The sequence below is a fragment of the Malania oleifera genome, chromosome 3, assembly GCF_029873635.1.
Source record: "Malania oleifera isolate guangnan ecotype guangnan chromosome 3, ASM2987363v1, whole genome shotgun sequence".
NCBI lineage: Eukaryota > Viridiplantae > Streptophyta > Magnoliopsida > Santalales > Ximeniaceae > Malania > Malania oleifera.
The window spans coordinates 50,054,511-50,073,645 of NC_080419.1; the positions used below are offsets into that span (position 1 = coordinate 50,054,511).

Consider the following 19,135-nt stretch of genomic DNA (forward strand, 5'->3'; position numbering starts at 1 on the left):
CTAGCTAGAAAGCCAGTAAAAGGAACATCAAGGGGAATGAGTTTCAAGCCCTTAACATAAACTATTTATGATGACAACCCATACTATATGATTAGAAATTCTATGAATTAGGTTTAATATGTAATAATAAGTGATTCAGCAGTTTGTTTAACATTATTATTTGTTTTTTCAATCCTTGTGACATTAGAATACAGCAATTGCAAGCTTGAGTTTATCTCTGTATACATTTTCTCTAAGTGTAATTCAATTGAAATATATTATCACCCAATGCATTATACCTCGTAGTTACCCAACAAATTTTGTTGTCACTATTTTTCTTCAGTATTTTTTTTTTCTTAATTTGAAACACGTGGAGGGTTGTTGATGATATTTGAAATTACCTAGATAGTTTTCATAACCTTAAATATTCATATTCATAGCAATAGTTTTCATGTTGTATTGATGCTAGTGATTGTGATTTATTTTTGCAATGATTGATGTTGTATTTATGATAAAATTTGAACGAGTTGGAAGTTACTCCTATAGGTTGCCTATATGATTCTTGCTTCGATCCTTACATTTGAATCTCATCACTCACTCTTTTCTTTTTCTCTATCATCTTCCCGTTCTCTAACATTAAGTTTGTTTATGTTTTTAGTAGTTGTTTGAACTTAGTTTCCTCACCCTCTATTTATTAGTTGCAACAACTAGATTGATTGCAATTTTATTTTATTTATTTTTATCTATTAGACGATTGAATACTATGACTTCCATAATTTAGGTGTTTGTAAATGCACACAAATCCGAGTCTCATCAAGTAATCTTAGAGAGTGTGCATGCAATAAATATTTGCACTCAACATAATTTAAAGTATATACGAAATCAATTTTAAAGACAATATAATTATTACTTTATTGTATTTTTATTAGTTTAATTTAATTATTATCTATAGTAATATTTTTTTATTAATTTTAATTCAATTATTATCTTATTGTATTTTTATTTTTTTACACCACAAAGGATTCTTTAGTTAAAAATCGATTGAGAAATGAGATTTGAATTTTACGATCGTCTCCTTACTATTGGTACTTTGGCTCGTTCGGAAGGCACTAATTAAGCAAGCAAGATCCCCAGCCTCCGCCCACAAGACTCCGTTGACAACTGGCCCGTGCCGCTCAGAGAGAGAGAGAGAGAGAGAGATTGTCAACAAACCGAAGCCTCTTCTGAAGCTCGCGGCTCTTCAATGGCGGGGGTCTCTCTCAAGTGCGGGGACTGTGGAGCCCTCCTGAAGTCCGTGGAAGAAGCCCAAGAACACGCAGAGCTTACTTCCCACTCAAACTTCTCCGAGTCCACCGAGGCCGTCCTTTCCCTCGTCTGTAACTCCTGCGGCAAACCCTGCCGATCCAAAATCGTGCGATCTCATTCTCTCAAACCTCCCAAATTTTCTTTAATTTGCCAAAGGAAGCCAGAAAAAAAAGAATAGCATTCAAAAATCAAAATTTCCCTTTCGTCTCAGTTTTCTTGGGAACCCAACGGGGTTAATTGGCTTTGAAATTTTTGTTATTTATTGGGGTTTTCGTTTGATATGTGAAGGAAAGCGATTTGCATACGAAGAGGACAGGGCATACTGAATTTGTGGACAAGACCTCGGAAGCTGCAAAGCCGATAAGTTTGGAAGTTCCAAAGGCCAATGTCGATTCGCAAGAGAAGGCTGGCACCAGTAGTAGTGCCCAGAATGAAGGTATTTTTGTAATTGGCCATGTTTTGTTGTTGTAGCTCAGTGCAGTTAGAAGCTGACGGTTGTAGACTAGTTTATTGATTTGTCACTCTGCTGTGTATTTGATTCAGTTTTATGTGTATCTTGGATGTTATTCTGTGTGTCGAATTGCGGTTCTTTTATTGAGAGATAATTGCTTTTTTATTTTTTTGAAAGTTGTTTTGCGTGTTCTTGGCTGGCCCTTTGGAGTGAATGTTCTTGTGTAAATAACATCTTTTGTTTCGTTAGTTGTCAGTAAATTATATTTTCTTTTGGGGTTATCAGTATATCTAAAGTATTGAAAGTGGGAAGTTGATTTCTGAAAACAGGATTTCTCCCAATTGGTGTGCAATTTTTTGAGGTGGATTTTGCTACCTTGCATTGTTTATAAATTTATTCGTTGCATGCCTGGTTTCACTGGGCTAATGTTGTGGGCTGTTTTGTGTTATTCTGGCTTGCACCCAATTCCTTGCATGAATTATGGCTTGGCAGGAGTGCAGGGCCTATTTTATAGAGGCTGCTTGATGCAAAAATCTCTACTCTTCTGCTCTACTCTTCTGCAATGCTGTTCAGCCGTCTTAATTTCTGAAGGAATGAAATGATTTTTAGAACCTTCTGTTGATGTTTTATTTCAGTACATCTAATTATAATAGATTTTACTGCTGTCACGTAGGATATAAACTGTGGCTATGGCTTATTTTCTTTGGAGATAAATGAAAATTTTTTGCTCTTTTTTCTTTTTTTGGTTCTTTAAATATTAGCGATTGCTTGGTTTGTCACTTTCTATTCTGTATGTAGAAATGGTTGTGCCAGAGGTTGACAAGAAGCTGCTTGAGGAACTTGAAGGAATGGGATTCTCAACTGCACGAGCGACCCGTGCACTTCATTTTTCTGGTGATGTTATTGAAAAGTACTTGCATCGCTATTTACAATTAATTTTTATTAATTAATGTTGAATCTGTATTATATCTCTTAGTTTGTGCTTTTTTGTTGCTCTCTCCCACCAGAATTTGTTTTGATTTGATGTATTGAGAGAACAATATAAAATTACAGATTTTAAAAATCGAATTTCTTTGAATGTTTAGGCAGTATGTATTGGTTGTTTCTGGTTATTGGGAACTGAGTTTTGAAAAGCAAAGAGATTTGCTCAATTGTTACCGGAGAGAATTTATAGGGTGGCTACAATACCAACTGTATGATATGAATAAGAATGTTGGCAACGAAGAAGAAAAAAGTCCTAATTTTTGCTGATTGTCAAGTTGTGGATAAAGGACTCCTGCCAGTAAATTGAATTGGGGTTGGTCCATTCACGTGTGCTTGCACGTTATTTGTATGATCCTTGCAGAGCTCATCGGATGAGACATCTAGAGTTACATTTGCTGGAAATTTCTACTTTCTACGACATCAGGATGACAAGGGAAGGTGGGGAGAATCTCTCTCTCTCTCTCTCTCTCTCTCTCTCTAGTAAGGGCGAAAGGAGTGATGCTGAGGAACGATTTTGGAATGGGTGATTTGTGAGATTTAGCTTTATCTCTCCATCTTTGCAACAGTTTGGGAGGATTCTAGTGTGGGTTCTCCCCATTATTTATGGCCAACAGAAAGATGTTCAGCTTTTATGACTTGGAATGTGATTCAGTATGCATATCTGAGTTCGCGGGAAGGCGAAATTCCTTTGTGTTGTTTGATAATAGGGAAGTGTAGTGGGTTGTGTAAGAAATTATTTCATTTTGGTCTGATCCCTGTGGTTTAGATATCGATTCTGGAGGCTTATCATTGAGGGCAGCAGAGGGTTTGTTAGTTTGAGGTTGTTGGCTAACAAGGGGGCCAGGCTCTTATCTCTTGGGAAAATTATAGAATTAGGGCGAAATTATTCCATTACAATTCCAGAAGGTTACATGGTCCCAGGGGGGTGGGGTGGGGGGGTGGAAGCTACTTACTAAATTGAATAAGGCTCCCATGCCATTGGGGGGTCTGAGGAGGGCAAATGTACGCAGTCTTTATATCCATGCTTGGAGAAACTGTTTCTGTGATCTGGATGTCTAACCTTCATATTTGGATGTAATACCCTCACTATTGGTTTCTTTCTACCATTATTTTTATATTTGTTGTAGAATGTTCCATGAAAAATATTTTTTGTAGAATGCTCATAAAGACTGAGTAGATGGTTTTGCATTGGTGGGAATGAGGCCTTAGTTAGGACTTTAGGATAAAGTCATCAATGAAAATTCTAGGAATATTAATTAAGGCCTTGTTCTTTTCACAGAAAGTGGCATGAGAAAGTTGCCAGTTTGTATTAGGATTAAGCTTGTAGCTGCCAGAGGTTTCTAAGAATACCTGGGGAAACCAACAGTGTAAGGCTTGCATTGTCTTGAGAAATGCATGAAGCACTCTAGGAGTGTGTCCTCCTTTAGAGGGTTTTGTTTTTTGCTATGTCCTTCTTTAGTGCTTTTTAATTTTTAATTTTTTTTTTAATTTTTTGGGAATTGCAAGGACATGGAAGGAGTGTAAGATCCTTGGGTGTTGAGTTGCCTCTGCATTGTTTGATGTCTTAGTTGTAGTGAAATATAAGTATTCTAATGAATCAAGCAAATGGTTCTTGATCTTTGGTGAAGTGGATAGCTTTTCTTGCTTCTTTTAGGTGTTTAGGTGTTGGGTCTTTTTGAGATGTCCTTGATTGATACACGGAGAAATTTGAATTTTATTTCATTAATTTGCTTTTCTTTTGAATTTTTTGTTTTGTTTTGTTTCCTTAAGATGATGCTTTGTCCCCTTCCTTTTTTATCTCTTTCTTCTTCTTCTTTATATATATAAAAAAAAGGTATTGTACTTGTACCCTTACATGGGCGTACTTGTGGCTGCCTTTTAAGGCTAAATTTAAAGAGTAGTGTATTTAGGATCCCATTGTTGTAAAAAGGTTGGAAAGAAGTTAGCTAGGTGGAGAAGGAATTATATATCAAAAGGGCTGACGGTTTTTTTTTTTTTTATTCAGAGGACACTATCAAATTTGTCTGTCTACTGCTGTTCCTCTTTCCTGCGACTTTGTTGATTGCAAATATATTGGAAGATTTTTTTTTTGGTGGGGGGGGGGGGGGGGGGGGGCTTCAAGTACCACTCAGCAAAGTGGAAGGTAGTTATACAGCTTCTAAAATTAGGAGGCTTGGGAATCTAGTCTCTCATTCATTTTAACAAGGCCTTGCAAGGGAAATTTGTTGTTTTTTGGCCGTAAAGGAGCAACTTTTGAGAAAAGTTATTCTTGCTAGGCATGGGTCTGAGTGGAATCTATTGGCCAGTAAGGAAGGGAAGCCTACAAAATGGGCGACAGAGGACCCCGTTTTGCTGCCTTTTAAACATTTTAATAATAAGCATAGGTTTTGGAAGAGTATTTGTGGGCATTCCATTAGTGGCCTGTGGGGGAATATGAACTGCTACTGACTCTACCTTTTAGAGCTGCAGGAAGTGCTGGAGGGCTATTGGTTTTTTGGAGGGAGGATGGGGGAGTTGGTCAAGCACACAATGGGTTGCTTATTTAGGAATGTGGATGACAATTTTGTCTGGATCTCTTTTAGGAGTCTAAAGACCTTGTGAAGGACCCTCTAGACTACGCGGAATGAACTTCTTGAAACTAGATCTAAGTGGGATTCTCCCAGCGTTATTGGAGGTGACTTCAACATAGTGCTTTTTCTGTGTGAAAGGAATGGTGAAACTTTAGAGAATGCTAGAATGAAGTAATTCTTAGATTTCCTAGTTTGAATGCTCCCATTGGTCTCCTGCTTATTGTAGGTTCTTTACATAGTCTAACTTCTGAGAGGCGCCTTTGTTCTCGTGAATCTTCAGATTTCTGATTTAGACAGGATCGGATTCCTAGAGTATAATCTGAATCTCAAGAGGTGCCTGTGTTCTTGTGAATTGTTCAGATTTCTGATTTAGGCAGGGTGGGATTCCTAGGGTCACTCAAACACTTCTCTCAAGACCCATCTCCTATCATCTCGCTGTCTTGCTGGATATGGGGGGAGTAAGATGGGCTTAATTTATATGGCTCAAGCAGAAAGGTTTTGAGGATCAAATCAAGATGTGGCAGTTTACTCTTCACTTTGATGGAAGTCATGTGGTTGCTTCTAAGTTGAATTGTCCATAGAGAAGGAAAAAGGTAGAAAAAAAACACGTTTAGGGATATTCAATTAAAGAAAGGTTCTACTTTGGGGAACCTCAAGGAGCTTGATAAAGAAGAGGCAACTCAAAATGTTTTCTTTTTGTTTGGATAACAAAATAAAAATTCATTAATAGATAAAGAATTTACAAGAGGGAGAAAGAGGCATTTCCTGTGAAATAACCGGGAGAAAGAGGCAACTCAAAACTTACTATTGAGAATAACACAAGTAGGTGCTTACTTATAAAAGAGTTGCCAATGTCATTAATATGGAAGAAATTGCTTCGCGGTGAAAATGTAGGGCCTTATTGCTCAAAGAGGGGATTGTAACACCAATTTGCCCCATTGAATAAATTTATTGCTATGTATGGTATGCAGGAATGAAATGAAATAGGAATGGAATAAGAAATGGAATGGAATGACCATTCACATTCCAATGTTTGGTTGCAAATGTAGAATCAAACTAGAATGGAATGGACATTCTCATTCTCACTTCCATTCTCATGTTTGGTATAAATAGTTAAAATAATGGAACAGGATGCTCTTATTTTTTAAAAGGTATATTGAAATATATAAATTTTTTTAAAAAATAAGGATATATTTGGATCAAAGATTTTGTTTGAAGGAAGGAAAGAAAAGGAAAAAAAAGAAAGAAAGGATGGTAATGCTAAAGACGACTACAAACTATGAACACTCTTGACTACCCTCTCTAGAAAGAGCTCATCCTAACAAGAATTAAAATAGCTTTTAAAAGAAGACACAACAGAAGCTAGAAAACAACATTTTCTTATTTTAGTTGCTATTGGAAATGCAAAGAATAAAAGAACAGTCACAATCATAAAATGAGGAGATCCACTCTCTACACATCAAACATTAAAGGCTGTACAAATTGAATACAATAATAAGGAATTTTCTGATTTTAGTAACAACAAAAGCTTGAATTATAGCATAAAACTGAAAAAAGAAAAAACATAGATTAAACAAATTTATCATAAATTACAAAATACACGAGGATCGAACAAAGAACAAGGTGCTTACCTTTCAATTTGGAATAACACCACCAAATCTGAGCCCTAGCTAGCGTCGATTTGGTTTTCCTTTTGTTAAATTCTCAAATATAGAGCAAGATCGAGATTCAATCATAGAACCTGACCAAACACTAGAGTTGAGCAGTTAATACAGATCTAGATTCAAACTAAAAAATCTATTTGACACAAAGCAGCTTTGAGATTCAAACACTTACCCTAGCTTTGATTCGGTGATCCCCTTATTCCTTCCCTAACTGATTTGTGATTCCGTTGATTTACAGCAAGAGGGAAGTCGAGAGAGTCAAGCAGAGAAGTTGAGAGAATCGGGCAGAGCAGTCGAGAGTTGGGGATGACCTTGGTTATTGCTCAAATCAGATTTCAGATTCCCACTTTGAAGAGAATAGTCATTTCTCTTGCACCCAGAAGGAATGCTTATTCCCACTTCAGGTTAGAATGGGCATTCCTACTTCTACAAGCATTCCCAAATATAGGAATGGAATAAAAATGTTGGAATGGGCATTCCATTTCATTCCATTCCTGCATATCAAGCATAGGGTAATAGTTTGAACAAAATAGAAATTAATGGGGAGATCTTAGAAGAGGATGGGAACATTATTGAAGACTGCAGATTGAGGGCAATGCTTTCAGTAATTTAACTGCATTGTAGCTCGAAAGCCCCTTCTGTGGAGAATAAATTTTTTGTGCCTCGAAAGTCTGAAAAAGATAAGGCTTTAGGTTTAAATGGATTTACAATAGCTTTCCTCCAAGTTAATTGGGACCTTATCTCTAGGTTTGTTGCTTTGATCCTAAGAAGGTTGCTGCTGTTAATATCGAAGATCTGTCCTATTGGCTTAGTGGATTTTGTTTTTAAATTTATATTTTAGGTGCTTGCTTTTGAAACTCAAAAAGTGACCCTGGAAGTTATTGGGCAGTATTAGCATGATGCTTTTATGGAAGGGAGGTGAATTGTGGATGCTGCCTTTGTCAAGGTTATTAAAATTGGGATGCTATGTAGGATCGCTAGGATGGTTTGCAGGATTTTATTGTAGAATTGGATTGAGGATCATAGGATTCTACTAATCATATAAATAAATATGGAAAATGCATTTGTATGTTGTTTTTTCATAAACCTCTACGATATAAACCTACAAATTGGCTAATAAGTGCTGAAGACTCAGCAAATTACAGGTATCTATGGTAGGGCCCTCATATTGCAAACAGAAGAAAAGATAAAATGTTCAACTTGTTGCATTCCTAACTTAAGCAAACCAGCTTACAAAAAAATGAAATAATTACTTATACAAAAGCAAGAACATATGTTTTAACACAAATCAGTAAATGAACAACCATACAACTTGAATATCCATTTTTATTTTTCAAAAAAAATCTTAACATACAAAAGTTAAACTATCAAGCTAGCTGCTACATTAAATGTCAGCATTGAAGCCACCAGTTAGCTAATTAGTATCACTAAAACTATCGTCAGTGACTTAATGAGGCCATCATTAAAATCATCCGTATCATTATCATTATTATTGCTAAATGCACCAATTTGTTATTTATGTATGTTCATTCCTAACGTTTAAAGCTTGCACCATTGAATAATCACCAATGAAGCAAAAAGTAAGTTTTTAAGTCAAAATTTCATTAATATAAATTAAACCAAATCACTAAGCTATCCATTTCACATATATGTTAAACAGGACAAAAGCCCAGCCTATATGGAAAGTATTTTAGTATAGATTTTAAAAATATGAAAGATTGAAGGATCGTACGATCCTACTACAATCCCATTGATCTCACCAATCCTACCGTGATCCTACTGCGATCCTTCCAATTTGCGGTTCTAGGTAAGATCTGGATCGTTTTAGTGAAGCAGGATCGTAAGATCGTATGATCTTAGGATTTGGATGGTGATTTTGACAAGCATGGTCCTTATTGCTTGGCAATTGTGGACACTCTACCTTGGAAGAAGGGGAATTGCCAGCGAACTTAATATGGAGAAAGCTTTCGATCATGTATGCTAGCATTTTCTTCTCTATGTCATGAAAATGGGTTTTTGGAGAAATATGTACAAATGGACTGAATTCTCTTTCTTGTGTAAATTATCTTCCTATTGAAGAAATATTCTTTTGCTATAAAAAAAAAAATGTATCAGTACACCATCCTTCTCCATTCTTTTATTAGGCTGGCCTTTGGGCTCTTTTAGATTAGGTCGAGATTTGTGGCTGGGATACCCTCTGTTTCCCTTGCTTTTCATGATTGTGACGGAAATTCTTTGCCTCCCATTGCAAAAAGTCACAGGGGTAGGGCTGACTAAGGGGCTTAGTGTGTGAAGAAGAGGAAGAGAGATGCAATTTTCTCATCTCCTCTTTGCAGGCGGTGCCATCTTTTGCAAGGCGGAAGCTTATCAAGTCCTTTACTGGAGGTGCGTCCTTATTTGCTGGTTTGAAAGTAAATATGGGCAAGAGTGAGATTCCCATTGGGAATGAGGTTGATGGAAGATTCTTGGCTGGCATTATGGGCTGCAAGTTGGGCTTCTTTTATACCACTTAAGGCTTACTTTTGGATCAAAGTTCAAGCATCAAGCACTTGGGTGCCTGTTGCTGAGAGGTTCCAAAAAAATAAAAGTTGGCTGGTTGGAACACAATTATCCATCACAAGTAGTCTCTCTGTGTACTTCATGCCCTTTTCCTAGTACGATGCTCAGTGGCCAAAAGGCTCGGAGATATTCCAAAAAGATTTGGATGGGGAATATGGAGGAATTCTAATACCACTTGGTTAAGTGGGGTTGTAAAGTAGCCTATCCAAACAGGTGGTTTGGTCTTAAGTCTCTCACTTTGTTCAACAAAGCCTTCTTGGAAAATGGCTTCGGAGATTCATGAGTGAGGGAGTGTTTTTGGAGAAGAGTTATTTTGCATTAAAATATGGCCTTGGTCACAATGGGTGGACATCCGAGGAAGTTAGGGAGTCATATGGGTTAGGTGTCTGGAAATGAGTCGAGAAAGAATGGGAAGAGTTCTTTGTTTTCATCCTGTTTGAAGTTGGCAATGGTGACGATATTTTTCTTTGGCATGACACAGTGTAGGCTCACTCCATTTAGTGCTTAATTCCCTGATATTTTCAGCTTGACTTGTAATAAAGATGCACGGGTGAATATGTTCTTAGAGTATTCCAACAATGGAATAGTTTTGTACATTCAGCCTATGAGAAATGTCCAATAATTGGAGGTATACATTTTTGTTGATTTCTTTCGCTGCTTATACTCGAATGTTATTCATCTGACTAATCCAAATTAGCCCGGGTGAGAGCTTAACAAAAATGGCTGCTTCAAAAGTCAGCTTCTTCTACAAGAATTTGGATAACCTAAAAGTTCTGTTGAGGTTGGAATAACTTTCTTTGGGAGGCTATCTGGAAATCTCTAGCTCCCAACCGAAGTGGTTTTTTTTCCTTTTTCCTTGGGAGGCAGCTTTGGGGAAATCTTTACCATCGCTAATCTATAGAAAGGGGTGAAACTCTGGTAAACAGATGTTTTTTGTGTGAAGTTGCTGAATCAGTACATGACAACTTGCTAGACTGCTTTTGGATAGGAATCTCTGGAATTAGGCTTCTGTTCTGGTCGGCCAGTCAGGCTACAGGAGTCTCTTGAGAAAGAGAGATGGGCGAAAAGCATTCAGTTGAATAGTATAGCAAAAAGGCCTTGACTTTCATCCCTAACAATTTTTTGGGTGGTGCCAGGGGAGAGGAACAGAAAAGCCTTCAAAGGAACAGCAGCGTCCCTAACTCTTAAAGATGGATGGCTTATCACTCTTATTATCGGGTTTAATGCATTGTATATTTTGAATACTCAATCCAGTTCTTGATTTCTTGGATACTCTGTCCAATAGATGATACCATATATTTTCTGTTTCTTTCGCTTGTTTCCGTCAGAGTCTTTTGTATGTGGGTGGCACCCCCTTTAGTGCCTTTTATTGAATTCTTTCTTTACTGATAAAAAATGAAAAATAACTCAAATTTTTTTCATCATAATTGATCTCATATTACTTAAGGCAGGTATATTAAAAAATATTGTACATAGCATTATGAACTTTGAATTTATTAATTTCATCTCAATTAAAGGCACTGTAATCTAATTTACGTATTTTAATTATTTGCCCTAAAATTTATCATGAAAAATTAGGTACCAATCACTACTGCTCATAATATTTGCAAAAAAGGATTTCAAAACGACCTAGAAAATTTCAAATTACAAAAAATATTGAATATAACAACAAATTAACCTCATTATGTGTTTTTTTTTTTTTGAAATGTTGCATTGTTGGAGAAATAGTGAAAGGAGATGCTCTCTCCAAATCAGGTTTGAGGTTGCTATGTCAAATGCTTTGGATTTTATGCACACCTAAGATTGCATTGCATATGGTGCACGGTTGTATGGCAGATAATTTGATGGTTTTTTTCGGTATTAGTATTATGTTCATCTTTTATCTTAGTCACTTTCTAATTTTGTATCATTTAGTTATCTGACTATTAATTTCCCTCATCATCAGGCAATGCTAGCCTTGAAGCTGCTGTGAATTGGGTTGTAGAGCATGAGAACGACCCGGACATAGATCAGATGCCCTTGGTATGATATTTTGTTCTGCTGCTTCTAGTTAGCATTATGTGCATCTTGTTTTCTGTTTACCCTTTTATCCTCTCCTTTCAGAATTAATTTAGTTATTTGATAAGTGAAAAAAACTTCTGCATTTCCATTTTGCGGTATAGTTTTATGCAATTCTCATTTACAACAGGAATAGGGAATTGATTTATGTGGCACAATATTGGATGCAAATAATGTATCAGAATAGAATTTGGTTAATGGGGACTGCAAGGGCTTAGGGAGCTGAGATGGCGCTACAATTTATAGCTATGAGATGAAAATGGTTTTTTGCTGATGCATTTGTTTGGCCTCCCAAGAGTTTTCCTTCATGAGATGACAAAAGTAATGAAATCTACTATCTTAAAACACCTGTACTATTGGAAACATTTCTTTGGTGGGTAAATGGTTATGGTGCTTCCTTTTGAATCAAACTCTCTTTGGTACTAGGTAATCTGTAGTAAAATTTGATCTTCTACATAATTGGTTGGATGCTAAAGTTAGGGTGAATATTTCCTATTTGAGTCCTTGGAAACTTTTGTCTCAGATCTCACTCTTCTTTTCCCAATGTCCTGACATCCATTATAGTGTTAGTAAAGGGGGAAAGAGCCTATTTTTTGGAGGGCCATTGGATTGGGGAGGCTCCTTTGTCCCTTATGTGTCCTTGTATGTTTCACGTATCTTCTTTTCATGACACTCCTCCTTCTTCATTCCTCTTGCAAGATGGTGGTTACGTTTGGGATTTCCATTTTTTGAAGAATCTCAATGAGAGAGATAGGCCCCTTTAATCAATGATTTATCCTTTAAGGCTCCAGTTGGGAAGTGAAAAAAGATTGTGGGTTTTAGACTCTTATGGAAGTTTCTTACAAATCCTTCTTCTCCCATTTGGTCCATGATCCCAATGCTATTCCTTTTGTCCCTCATTCCTTCCTTCAGAAAACTAAAGTTCCTTCTAAAGTTATGGCCATTATGTGGAAAGTGATCATGGTAAAAATTAATACTGATGACTTGCTTCAGAAAAGAAGACTGCCTGATGTGTGTATCCTTAGCTTTGAGAGTAGGGAGAGTTGCTTGCACTTTATCCTACATTTTCACTTCTCTTACTCACTATGGAGCCAGTTGTTTGGTATTCTTGGTGAGAATTCAGTCTATCATCCCCCTTTCATGTGTTCTGTGCTATGATGTGCTTTGCAAAGGGGAAGGAGAGAAAGAGCTTAGCGGCGATGCTCGGTTATGTCTATTTTATGCTGTCTTTGGTTGGAGAGAAATGCTAGAATTTTTTAGAGAGGCTTCTCCTCTCAATTAGCTTTGGAGCAGACTGGTGTTTCTTTCTTCTTTGTGTGTTTCGGTCCTTTTGGCTCATGGTTCTTTGGATCTTCCTGCATTTACATTTACCTCTGGCAGATTTAGAGCAGGATTGGGATGCTTTGATTTAGTAGAACTGTTCTGTATTTTGTTGTTTTTCTTTTGCTTATTTTGTCTTGTTCTCTTTCTTGTAGTCTGGGAGGCTATATTATTCTCCTTGTTTTATTTTTCTTCCTTTTTTTTTTTTGTAATATTCTTCGTCTTCTCAAAACAATTTCTTTGTTTATTAAAAAAAAAGAAAAGAAAGAACTTTTCAATGGTTGTTTCTGCATGCGAAATAATGATGCTATTGACGCTTTCTGTTTTTTTTTTATTAGTTTCGAGAAGCGTTGTAAATTTTTGTGTTGTTCGACTTTTTGTTCAATAGTGCCTGTGATAAATCTTGGAATTTGGTGTGTTGGGTTGGGTGAAAATTAGGTTTGACTGGCGTCGTGGAGGAACTGTTGGCTATTTCTTTTTAAAGTTTTGGAAGAAGGAAGATTAGGGCTGTGCTCTGGAAAGGTGGTATTTTTGCAGTGTTGTGGGGATTATGGTTGGGGCGTAGTGCATGGATTTTTTTGGGGAAAATTTGAATTGCCAGCTGGTTTGGGAAAAGATACAATACTTGGCCTCTTTGTGGTGTGTTAGTTTTGGGTGCTATGAGGGAGTTAGCTTTATGGAAGTTCAGTGGGATCGGAGGAATCTTTTGATTTGACTTTTCCTAGTCTTTGTTTTTTAGTTTCTTTCTTCTGATTTGTTCCAAAATTTTGATGGGAGACGTCTTATTCTCCTCATTGTAAATTCTTCTCCTATTAATGAATCTCATTTGTCAACCAAAAAAAAAAAAAAAAAAAAAAAAGAATCTCAGATGTTTTGCGAAGGAAAAGTGATGGGGGATGATTTTAAGGTTGACTGGAATACCTTGGAGATCATTAGTTTCTTAGTTACAAATTATTTGCTTAAAAATTTTCGACAGCAATTAATTTTAGATTTTGGGGTTATGGTAGTACGAGAACAACTGAAGCTTGGAGCAGGTTTTAGGATTAAAAATATGGGCTATGAGTGAGCAAAAACCTTCTAAAAACTAGCCTGAACAGCATAGAAACAGATGTGGACTCAAATTTCTTTAAATTTTTTAATGGTCTGATTTACAACTTAAGAAAAAAACACTTGTACTTAAATTCAAAATGAAACTGACAAAACAAAATAAAAAATTGCAGAGAGTATTATTCATTGTTCTTTCAAAAGTTTTCAGCATTTGTATGTTTTGATTTTTGCTAAGCGTTGGTAAGGCAGTGAAAATCCGTTGGTCAGCCCACCGAAGCCAGGAGAGCGTATTGGGTGGTCCCGGTGCCGTTCCCGATTAGGAAAAGAAAAACATTCAAACTTAGAAAACCTAGAAAGAAGATGGATAAGCTAGTTCAAAATATCAAGAACACTGGAAAATTCTTAAAAGAAGTTAAGAATAAACAAGAAGAAACAAACAAAAGATCTGATGAAAAAGAATTACAAATATCACTTGGCAAAATTGAAAGAAGATTATCAAATTGGAATGGTAAAAGTCTACCAAGTCAAGACTCAAATAAGATCTGGAAAATGACCAAGTTTGAAAGTCAAATTATTAAGCATAAAGGATCAATTGAAAAAGATGAAGAATATTTTATAAAAATAATTAACAAATCGATTTCATTAACAACTAATGAAGCAAGACAACAGAAAAGACTCTTTAGTCTAGAAGATCTAGAATCCCTTAGATCAAAATATGATAGACTTCACATCGGAATGGTTCAAGTAGGACTATTTCCTTTAACAAGAGCAGGACTTAACAAACCAGTTTGTGTTGTTCTTCGTGATGCCAGACATCATGAATTCAATGATTACCTTTTAGGAATGCTTGAGTCAAATATTGCAGAAGGACCAATTTATTTTGAATGTTATCCAAACATTAGGGCGAATCTTAATGATGAGTCATTATATAAATTATTAACACTTGACATTCAAAGTAAAGGTTATAATATGGACTCAAGAAGTTCAAATCTTGAACTTATTTATCAAATTTATTATAAAGCAACGACTTCAACAATATTACCAAATTCAATTCAAACAAGTGAAAAAGGCGAAACACTTATGTTATAAGCCAATTAGATTTTCTAAGTTTCTTTTTAATTTTTGTAAATACTTGTTTTCGATCTCTGTTTCTTGAATGTGTTCAATCATTTCAAGAATAATCTCATTTGTTTTTGAAATAACATTAACAGATTTTGAGCATTTATTACAAGAACAAAATCCTAAATCTTCTTGACAAGATTCTTCTGAAGACGTGGTTTGATTTGAAAATTCTGAACTTGAGTTAATTTCATTAATAAATTCTTTATCAGAGGATGATGAATTTGAATCTAAAGTTTCAGATTCTTCTGATTCACTGTCTATGATTAAGTTAAGCATTTTTCTTTTTAATTTTTTTCCAATATTAAGTTCTTTTATTTCTTGCTTAACTCTGTAATCTCTTGCATAATGTCCTTTCTTTCCTGAACAGCATAGAAACAGATGTGGACTCAAATTTCTTTAAATTTTTTAATGGTCTGATTTACAACTTAAGAAAAAAACACTTGTACTGAAATTCAAAATGAAACTGACTAAACAAAATAAAAAATTGCAGAGAGTATTAAAAATTAATTACACAATATTTTCTTCATCAATGCCCTAAACTTATTTGGTTATAATTCTTAGGAACTTACTAGCCAAGTAAGAAACCTAGAAGTTTTAGATAGGAAAGATTTCCGTTCTAGGTGGAGAAGATGGATTAGGGGTTGATTGTTTTCTACTATTTTGTTACTCTCCTCATTAATGAGATGGATTAGGGGCTGATTGTCTTCTACTATTTTGTTACTCTCCTCATTAATGAGGAGCCTAAGGCTTGGCTTTTTGCTTCTAGGGGCATGGTAGGGTGATCCATTACCTCCTTTTCGCTTTATTCTTGTGGAAGATGTGTTGAGTAGTTGGTTGATTGGGCTGTTACTAGTCGGTTTGGTGATGGTCTTGCTGTAGGTAGGGATAATGTTGTTGTATCCCATTTACAGTTTGTGGGCAATACAGTCTTTTTCTTGTTTGATGATTTTGATTTTCATTTCTTAGTGGGCTGTAATGTCTTGTATTGGACTTTGACTTATTTTGTGGTTCATTTTTGTGGTAATATTTGTTTTGTGGTTTCTTTTTGGGATCCTGTTGCTAAGGTTTCTAAATGCATTGATGGTTGTAAGGGAACTCTCTCTCTCACTCTCTCTCTCTTGAGTGCTCTGTGTCACTTTAACTGAAGCATTTTATTCCTTTATTCCCTGATTTTATTTTATGTTTTATCTTCAATTAGGATTCCTGGTTGTGGGCCTGCTCAGTTTGAGAAAGTGGTAAGGAACTTTCTTTGGTCTAGTATGGGTGAATAAAAGGATCATCTAGTGAGTGGGATGTTTTTGAGGGTCTAAGGGTGAAAGGGTTTGTGTATTGGTAATTTGGTGTCAAGGACCATTTCTCTTGTGGAAGTGGTTTTGGTACTTTCCCATGAAATTAGATCTCTTTGGCATACCATGAGTAAAAGTAAATTGGATTTGCTGGAGAATAAGTGGGATATTAATATTGTTCTAGGGTTACTCATGGGACTACTCAGAAGTTCGTTTCATGGATTTGTTCTTTATTATTTCCTTTTGTCAAATATATAGTGGGCGATGGATCTTGAGGGGCGGATTTGTCGGAGTGATATATATTTTTGTCTTGCTTTTTCTTGCCTGTATACATGGTACATAAATTAAGCTTGAATTGGCTAAGTTGTGTGATGCATAATGCTATCACTGAACAATGAGTATGATTCTGGGCAATATATTGTTTGCAATAAAATTGACAATGTATTGGGTGATATATATGTACTACTATTTATTATTTTTTTGATGAAACAGTGAAGGACTCCATGTGAGCCCAGTTAACCAATCGGCTGTGAAAATCTTCAAGACCTTTCTTTTCTCATTTCTTCTCTGATTTCTTTCTTTTGAAGGTTAGAAGCATGATTTCTAATCTGGTTCAACAAGAATTTTGCATTAAAAAGAAGACGAAAGCTTGAAAAATCAAGATTTGAGTAGATTGAAGCTTCGAAAGATGAACTGATTGGCAGATAGTGCTATTTTTTCTTGGCTCTGTTTTCTACTTGATATGTTTTGAAAAAAGATTTTTTTAACCTAGATAATCTTTGAAGGTTGGATTTCATCTTTGACGCGAGTTTGTAAGATCAGGTTTTTGTCCTGAAGAAATGGGAAGTGTTTGTATGCTCTTTTGAAAGCTTTTTGTTGTGTGTTTTTGGCTTAATTGAGCTAGTAAAACATGGGTCAACAGATAAGATGAGTAAAATTTGTATTTTCCTTATTATATATATTTATAAATATTTTATGAAAGTTTTTCTACTTTTTTTTTTTTTTGCTTCTTAAGTATGTGTTTTATTTTTTTTGAAAAATAAATGCTATTTATAATCTAGATCTGCACTATACAATTAAGCTATTAACGTAGCACTTTTGAATTACAAATCTGCAATTATATATCCAAGCCAATATTTTTCTGTTTTTTAATTTATTTTTCTCCTTGATTCTATGTTACTGTGTTATAATTTTTATTAGCTATTTATAATCTAGGTCTTTTCTTGATTTCATATCACCTAGTTATAAGTTATAACTTCTGATATTTTTCTAAAATGAAATTTCTATTTTTCTGTTTTTATATGTATTTATGTTCTTAATTTATGTGAAAGGCAATATGAATACAACTAATTATTTGGTGTAAATATTATGTGAGTGTTCCATCAATCATAAAACTTATGAAAGTTGAATAATGATGAATGATTTGATTAGTAAATGTTCAATAGTGATACACACACACATTTATATGTAGAGCTCTTCTTCTCTTATGTTTGCTGCCTTAAATAATAAATATAACCTAGAGGATGCCTCCCAACCGCAAATTAAGGAATTGGGAAGATGCACCTAGTGAGTATATTGGGTGAAAATAATTAGGGGAGATATTACACTATTAAAGTGGCACTTTGCTTGCAAACAAGTGGGAGTGTTGAGCTGTCCTAGTGTTTGGACGAATAAACTTCCCAAACAGATGAAAAATGAGAGCAGGGAAGAGAGAGGCAACAAACACCTGAGGAGTTGATAGAATATTTTGGTAATCTTTACAGGATGAATATTGGGAATGGGATTCATTGTAGTGAGGAAAATGGAGACCATGAGATAGCTATTTCAACAAGAGAGAGTTTAAGGGAACTTAGGGAATGGTCATAGTATAAAGATTTGGAGTTGCAAGTGGGCATCATTATGATGCAGGGGTACTAATGCTGATGCAAGCAAAGGCCATGATAAGAAGATCTGGTGGGGATCGTCGGGCATTTCTTGTAAGGTTGATATTGGAAGTGGTTACACTGGGTTAGTATTGAAAGTTATGAAGCCAGGTTAAGGGCTATGTTTCTTTGCTGTAAAAAAAAATAAAGGTGGGGGGGAGGGGAAGGGCGCCCCGGGAGGGGGGGGGGGGGCGCTATTTATATTGAACTTTATAGAAGTAAAAGTGCCAAACCACCTAGAATGGAGGGGTTGAAGGAAAGATTTGGATGTGCAGCGTTTTTCTTATTAATTAGCAGCCATATTTATGGCAATGTAGTTGATTCTCTTTGGTTACCAAACGTGCTAAATGCTGCTATAGAGCTCACGAAAGGAGTCAAGCAGTTACTTCTTAAGAAGTCTCAAATGTTTGTCTTGATGAGGAATTAATAAAGTCGAAAGCTTGGATTTAAAATTGGAGCCATGTAGTAGGATAGGAGAGTTACCATTACCTATGATGGTTGGTCAGCTCCACAAGAAAGCATATACTTATTGTCCTTATTTATTGTAGACTTGTAGTCAAGGTGCTGTATTTTGCAAGTCTATTGATGCATTAGATGTTCCATCCAGAGATTCCAAGTATTACTTTTCTTTTATGGATGTTGTGGATGAGATTAGTGAGAGCGTAGTTGTCCAAGCTGTCATAGATAATTAGAAACATCAGAAAATGATGTATATTTGGAAAACCAGACTTTCAAAGTTCAAAATGAAACTCAACTAAATCCCGGGAAAATAAAAATTGTAATTCATGGATTTCTAACCCTTATAGAAGACTGTATTGATCTTCAAGGGTTTCCAAAGTACCTTTTCATCAGTTATAATAAGTCAAGT

The 19,135-nt window shown here is 35.6% G+C and overlaps 1 protein-coding gene across 2 annotated transcripts in view; it reads left to right on the forward strand.

Moving 5' to 3' along the window:
• Window positions 1-1,046: 1,046 nt before the first annotated feature.
• LOC131150611 (uncharacterized) overlaps window positions 1,047-19,135 on the forward strand; it is an 84,021-nt gene continuing 65,932 nt past the window's right edge. The window contains exons 1-4 of one of the 2 annotated variants that reach the window (XM_058101437.1): window positions 1,047-1,390; window positions 1,573-1,720; window positions 2,534-2,629; window positions 11,458-11,534. In XM_058101437.1, the coding sequence (XP_057957420.1) occupies window positions 1,223-1,390; window positions 1,573-1,720; window positions 2,534-2,629; window positions 11,458-11,534 (489 nt within the window). In that variant the 5' untranslated portion in view covers window positions 1,047-1,222. The remainder of the gene's footprint in view (window positions 1,391-1,572; window positions 1,721-2,533; window positions 2,630-11,457; window positions 11,535-19,135) is intronic. The other variant, XM_058101438.1, reaches the window with a different exon arrangement.